The sequence below is a fragment of the Cebus imitator genome, unplaced genomic scaffold, assembly GCF_001604975.1.
Source record: "Cebus imitator isolate Cc_AM_T3 unplaced genomic scaffold, Cebus_imitator-1.0 Scaffold102, whole genome shotgun sequence".
In the NCBI taxonomy this organism is placed as follows: Eukaryota; Metazoa; Chordata; class Mammalia; order Primates; family Cebidae; genus Cebus; species Cebus imitator.
In genome coordinates, this window is record NW_016107417.1 from 1,781,535 (window position 1) to 1,788,231 (window position 6,697).

At 47.5% G+C, this 6,697-nt stretch overlaps 2 protein-coding genes across 9 annotated transcripts in view; one reads left to right on the forward strand and one right to left on the reverse strand.

The window, feature by feature from the left end:
* LOC108310156 overlaps positions 1-4,596 on the reverse strand; it is a 5,096-nt gene extending 500 nt beyond the window's left edge. Inside the window, exons 1-2 of the mRNA XM_017536912.2 lie at positions 4,575-4,596; positions 3,680-4,485 (exon numbers count right to left, since the gene is read on the reverse strand). Coding sequence (XP_017392401.1) covers positions 3,689-4,485; positions 4,575-4,596 — 819 coding nt within the window. The 3' untranslated portion in view covers positions 3,680-3,688. The remainder of the gene's footprint in view (positions 1-3,679; positions 4,486-4,574) is intronic.
* The window catches only part of LOC108310202 (RNA-binding protein 4B), a 15,713-nt gene continuing 12,968 nt past the window's right edge, over positions 3,953-6,697 (forward strand). For 5 of the 8 annotated variants that reach the window (XR_001827665.2, XR_001827666.2, XM_017537038.2 and 2 more), the window contains exons 1-2: positions 3,953-4,101; positions 4,769-5,192. Coding sequence is in view for 6 of the 8 variants with exons in the window: in XM_017537038.2 (XP_017392527.1) it covers positions 4,781-5,192 (412 nt within the window). In the remaining 2 variants the exon portion in view is untranslated. Of the gene's footprint in view, positions 4,102-4,150; positions 4,176-4,321; positions 4,404-4,768; positions 5,193-5,595; positions 6,264-6,697 lie in introns of those variants that run through there. The other 3 variants (XM_017537041.2, XM_037741568.1, XM_037741567.1) reach the window with 3 other exon arrangements.

The following is a 6,697-nucleotide window of genomic DNA, read 5'->3' on the forward strand; positions in this document are numbered from 1 at the left end:
ATAATTAGTGGAATGAGATATGATACTTGAGACCAGTAAGAGATTAATATCTAGAATATACAAAAAAGCCCTAAAAATCAACAACAAAAAGGACCCTGCAACCTGAAAACAACAATGGGCAAAAGATATGAACAGGAAATTTACAGAAGCACAAACTTGAAAATTCAAGAGGCCACCTGTAACCCTAGTATACTGGAAGGCTAAAGTGGGAGGATCACTTGGGGCTAGGTGTACAACTAGCCAAGGCAACATAGTGAGACCTCATCTCTACCAAAAACAAACAAACAAAAAAATTAGCTGGGCATGTAATCCTAGCTACTTGGGAGGCTGGGGGCTGCGGGCTTCAGCATTCTGAAGCAGGAGGATCATTTGAGCCCAGGAGCTCAAGGCTGCAGTAAGCTATGATTGTGTCACTGCACTCCAGCCAAGACCTTTTCTAAAAAAAAATTAAAAAAAAAAAAAAACGTCAGGTGTGGTGGCTCACGCCTGTAAGTAACCCCAGCAATTTGGGAGGCCAAGGAGGGTGGATCACCTAAAGTCAAGAGTTCGAGACCAGCCTGACCAGTATGGTGAAACCCCGTCTCTACTAAAAATACAAAAATTAGCCAAGCATGGTGACGCGCTCCTGTAATCCCAGCTACTCAGGAGGCTGAGACAGAAGAATTGCTTGAACTCAGGAACTGGAGGTTGCAATGAGCTGAGATCACAAAAGACTCCATCTCAAAAAAAAAAGAGAGAGAGAGAGAGAGACAAGAACAAGAAGGGATGCTTAAAATCATTAGTGACCAGAGAAATACAAATTAAAGCAACAATGAAATATCACTTTATATCTATTAGACTGACAAAAATTAGAAAAGTGGATATGTCAATCATTGGCAGGGATGTAGAGATACAAGGCCCCTCATGTACTGCAGGTGGAAGAGTATGCTGGTGTGGCTTTTCCAGAGAACAATTTGTGCTACTTAGATAGGTTTCTTTTTTCTTTTTTTTCTTTTTTTTTTTTTTCTTGAAAGAGTCTCTGTCACTCCAGCTGGAATGCAATGGCGTGGTTTCAGCTCACTGCAACCTCTGCCCTCTAGGTTCAAGTGATTCTCCTGCCTCAGCCTCCTGAGTATCTGGGACTACAGGCGCATGCCACCACACCAGGATTTCATCATGTTGGCCAGGATGGTCTGGAGCTCCTGACCTTGTGATCCTCCCACCTTGGCATCCCAAAGTGCTGGGATTACTGGTGTTAGCCATAGCACCCGGCCTAGACAGATGCGTTCTAGATATCCTCTATGACCCAACAATTCCACCTCTGGGTTTATATCCCCCCAAATTCTCAAACAGAATTAGGGCACATAGTTAAGCATGTTCATTGCAGCCTTGTCTATTTACTTATTTATTTTGAGACGGATTATCTCTCTGTCACCCAGGATGGGGTGCAATGGCATGGTCTCGGCTCACTGTATCCTCCACCTCTCAGGTTCAAGCGATTCTCCTGCCTCAGCCTCCTGCGTAGCTGGGGTTACAAGGTGCCCTCCACCATGCCCAGCTAATTTTTGTATTTTTAGTAGAGACCAGGTTTCACCATGTTGGCCAGGCTCATCTCAAACTCCTGACCACATGATCTGCCCACCTGTACCTCCCAAAGTGCTGGGATTACAGGCATGAGCCACCGTGCCTGGCCACAGCCTTATTTATAATGACAGAGGGCTGGAAGCAACCTGAGCGCCCTATGCCCAGAGATGAACAGGTACAATATGTGATTGTACACTACGGAGTACTGCGTTACTCACTAGTTAGCTATCATGAAGCAACATAGCCCTTAGTGGAAAAACAGTAAGGCACAATGAGCTATACAACTCAAAAAACACTATTTACATAATTTATGCAAATGTACCATGTTTAAGTCCAGATTAGAAGAAATCAACTGTAAAAACACATTTGTAACAATCCAGGAGAAATTTGAGCATAAACATTAGATGATATTAATATAGGATAGTGCTATTTTAAATCAGAAGCACATAGTAAGCCAGGTGCAGTGGCTCACACCTGTAATCTCAGCATTTTGTGAGGCTAAAGTGGAAACATCTTGAGCCCAGAAGTTTGAAACCAGTCTGGCAACATAATGAGACACCCCCATCTCTACAACAAAATTTTAAAAAGTAGCTGGATGTGGTGGCCCTTGCCGGTGGTGCCAGCTGCTCCAGAGGCTGAGGTGGAAGGATTACTTGTGCCCAGGAAGTCGAGGCTACAGTGAGCCATAATGGTGTCACTGCACTCCAGCCTGGGTGACAAAGTGACACTCTGACTCAAAAATAATAGTTAAGGGCCAGGCACAGTGGCTCACACCTGTAATCCCAGCACTGTGAGATGCCAAGGCAGGTGAATCACTTGAGGTCAGGAGTTCGACACCAGCCTGGCCAACATGGTGGAACCCTGTCTCTACAAAAAATACAAGTCAGCCAGGTGTGGTGGTGCATGCCTATAGTCCCAGCTACTTGGGAGGCTGAGGCAGGAAAATGGCTTGAACCTGGGAGGCACATGTTACCGTAAGCTGAGATCTCCCCACTGCCCTCCAGCCTGGGTGATACAGCAAGACTCTTTTAAAAAATTAAATAAAAAAAATTAAATAAAATTGGAAGGACAGTGCCTCTTCTGAAATGGCTGAGAAACAAAAAGAACTCAGGGAAAGAACATATTCAAGTAGCTGGGGTGGAAGAGGGCAGCCTGGGGAATGTGTGCCTGATAATATTAGAGAAGCCGTTATGAAGCCACTACAATGGGGAATGGTGGCTGACAATCTGTCTGGCAGGCTCTACTAGGAGATAAACCCAATTCATCAATCTCCATAAACTGCTATGCTTTGTTGGAAGGTGACAGTGGGGAATCCGCCTAAGCCTTTTTTTTTTTTTTGATACCGAGTCTCGCTCTGTCACGCAGGCTGGTGTGCAGTGGTGCGATCTCGGCTCCCTGCAACCTCCGCCTCCTGGGTTCCAACGATTCTCCTGCCTCAGACTCCCAAGCAGCTGAGATTACAGGCGCGCGCCACCACGCCCGACTAATTTTTGTATGTTTAATAGAGACGGGGGTTTCACCATGTTGGCCAAGCTGGTCTTGAATTCCCGACCTCGTGAGCCGCCCGCCTCGGCTTCCCAAAGTGCTGGGGTTACAGTCGTGAGCCACCGCGCCCGGCCCATCTAAATTTTTTACCGCCAGGAGGTGCCCTTGGACCACAGCTGAATTTGGAATGCTCGTGTGTGTTGGGAAACTCAGTTACGTAGATTTCCAGCTTGGTGCGGACGAGGAGACCCTGTCCCACCCCAAAACTGGGACCTCACTGGGCCTCTCCACCAAATATTCCTCTATTGTGCTCACCACAGACCAGGACTGTGACGGACACACAATGAGAGAGAGAGAACCAGCCCACGGGGACTCATGAGCAAACAAAACATGACTAAGCGTAGCCTGAGTAGCAATGCCAGGTTATCTTTCTGTCCCTTGGTTCTCAGTTTCCGTACCAATAAATAACACGTCTGCAATAAAAACTTTAATGTTTAAAGCTCTACAAAACAATGCCTAGTTTTGCTTAAAATGTGGCGCGTCTGTATTTCTCAAATGTTGCCCCAAGCTGCCACAGAGGCCGGCCAGCCGGCTACGAAAGCCCCTTTTTAGGGCACTCAAGAGAGATTACCCTTTGTCATCAGCACCCCGCCCCCTCAGAGGGCCCAATAACGCGACCCATTGTGATGGCGAGTGACTCCCCCCGGGCCTCCACTTCTCTAGGCAGTGGTGGCGTCCAGAGCTGTTCTGACGCAGGAGTAGCGACCACTTCCAGGGTAGTGATTGGCTGGCTCGGGCTGAGGGCGGGCTGGCCTCCGCGGAGCAGCAACGCCACCAGCAGGCCCCGCCCCCGTGCTGCGCGGTCATTTGTATGCAGCTTCAGGATTGGCCACTTGGATCCCGCGAGGCGAAGCGGGAGGAAGCAGTGCGCACTCACGCGTGCGCGAGCTGGCGCGCGAGAAAGGGCCCGGTAGCGTCGAGGCTCGAGCGGCCGTCGCCATTTTGTAGGGTTCGCTCTGACGCGGGAGCCGCTGCCGCCGCCGCCACCCGGAGGTGCGAGAGGTTCTTGTGTGTGTGATGTGGGGAGCCTGGGGGCGGGCTGGGCCAGACCTCCTGGAGACAGCGTGGTCCGGATTTGGTTTTCACGTTTTGCTGCGGGAAGTCCGGGAAGACAACGGGAGGAGGCGGGGCCGGGTCTCCGGAAGGAGGCGGGGCAGGGGTCGGGTCGAGTCTTTGTTGGGGAGAAGGAGCTGGAGGGCGGGCCGCTGGGGGACGGGTAATTGGTCCCGGTTTGGGGGAAAGGGGACTTCTTTCTTTTTAGGGTATCTTGAAAGGTGCTGGCGCACGTAGGAGAGGCACATAGATTTCCCTCCAAAACCTTATTAGCAGGCGCAGTGCGATAGATGTTCCTTGCTTTTGCTTGGGCGTTTCTCTTTCCTCATTTTAAGACATGGAACAGCTAATTCTGGTATTTACGCTCCATTTCACGGAGATGATAGACTGCTCTATGCATGCTGACCCTCGACCTGCTGTTTGCATGTCACACATAGCTCGCACTCCTCAAGAACAAACCGCTTTCCCTCTATTGAGGAAGGATAGCGAATGTCTATGTGAGGGTCCTTAAGGCGCAAGAACTTTGGAGGAGTATACGAAAATGCTGCAGTGCCCCAAAATTTCCCACCACACCCCTGACTTTTGAAATCTTGTTTTTCTCGCCCAGGCTCTTGTCAGGATGGTGAAGCTGTTCATCGGAAACCTGCCCCGGGAGGCCACAGAGCAGGAGATCCGCTCTCTTTTCGAGCAGTATGGGAAGGTGCTGGAATGTGACATCATTAAGAACTACGGCTTTGTGCACATAGAAGACAAGACAGCAGCCGAGGATGCCATACGCAACCTGCACCATTACAAGCTTCATGGGGTGAACATCAACGTGGAAGCCAGCAAGAATAAGAGCAAAGCTTCAACCAAGTTACACGTGGGTAACATCAGCCCCACTTGTACCAACCAAGAGCTTCGAGCCAAGTTCGAAGAGTATGGTCCGGTCATCGAATGTGACATCGTGAAAGATTATGCCTTCGTACACATGGAGCGGGCAGAGGATGCAGTGGAGGCCATCAGGGGCCTTGACAACACAGAGTTTCAAGGTGAATTGCTCTGGGTCCTGGGTAGTAGAGCCGGGTGGGTATAGCTCGAGACAGGCAAGAACACAAGACTATGGGAGTGGCAGGATGGTTTCTTCCATTATGTTTTAGCTGGAAGTAACAGATGATGTTTACCTCTGTTCAGCATAATTTACTCCTGGGGAAGCAAACGCTTCCCCATTTTAGGTTTGCTAAGACATAGGAACACAAATTGTAGGTTACTTTATCCTGCGGGATTCTTGCATTCATTTGAGTGCTGTTGGAAGTTAATCTGCCTGGGGAAACGAGTACTTTATGAGAGAAGGGAAGATGAAGGTCCATGAGTTACCTGTTGCTTTGGTTATGATCAGGACGCCTTATATTTGAGGGTTTAAATGCTTAAGATTTATGTTCTTTACTGCCTTAGGCGATGAATACTGGTGGGAAAGAAGAAAAAAGGTATCTAGAAGAAACCCTATATTATAAATCTGGGTGGCGAGTCTGGATCTGAGGGAGTATCTTTTGGTTGCTCAAATTTATGCGGTCTATTCAAGCAGAGTCAAAAAACATGCCATGAGTGTTCTGCTCCACCTACTATTATTTAACCCTAAGAAAAACAAGGAAATTTCCAAATACATCACACTGAATGAGAATGATGGTCCCACTCTTGAAGAAATTCCAGTAAAACATCCTATAGCATATCATATTATTTATACCGATAATAAAGGTATGTACACTGTCACTAATACCACAAAAGGTTTGTCAGAAGTCTCTAGAACTGTGCTAGTAACCGCATGTGGCTTAGTAAATCGAAATTGAGATTAAATAAAACTTAAAATTCAATTTTTCAGGTGTATACCAGACTCATTTTAAGCACTCAGTGAAGCCTGTGGCTACCGTATTAGTAGAGACAGAACATTTCCATCATCATAGAACATTCTTTTGGATAGCACTGTTCTACAAGTGTTTTGGTAAACAGTATCGTCTTGGACCTCATGTTCATAGCCAGTTTTGTGCTTCCTAAGTCAACACCTTTTCTACCCTGGGTGTCTTTAAAGGGGTTGTTAAGTACTTTTGGGTCCTCTGTTAAACCTAGAAAATAGAATGAGAAAATAAATAATGGAAGAGGAGGAAAGGTTGACCAGCAAAGAGTAAGAAAGTTTGCATAGTGGAGATTGATAGAGGAGCCTGTAGAGTTAATGATCCCTATTGTACCTCCCTCACAGGATTGTAGTGAGGCTAGAATGAAATAATAGATGTGAAAGTGTTTTGACAGTAAAAGCGCTATATGATGACAGGTGAGTGCTGTTTGCAACCATGAGTGCTTCTGTTCTGGTTCAAAATGTATTGAAAGTAAGATAGGGCCGGGCGCGGTGGCTCAAGCCTGTAATCCCAGCACTTTGGGAGGCCGAGGCGGGTGGATCACGAGGTCAGGAGATCGAGACCATCCTGGTCAACATGGTGAAACCCCGTCTCTACTAAAAATACAAAAAATTAGCTGGGCATGGTGGCGCGTGCCTGTAATCCCA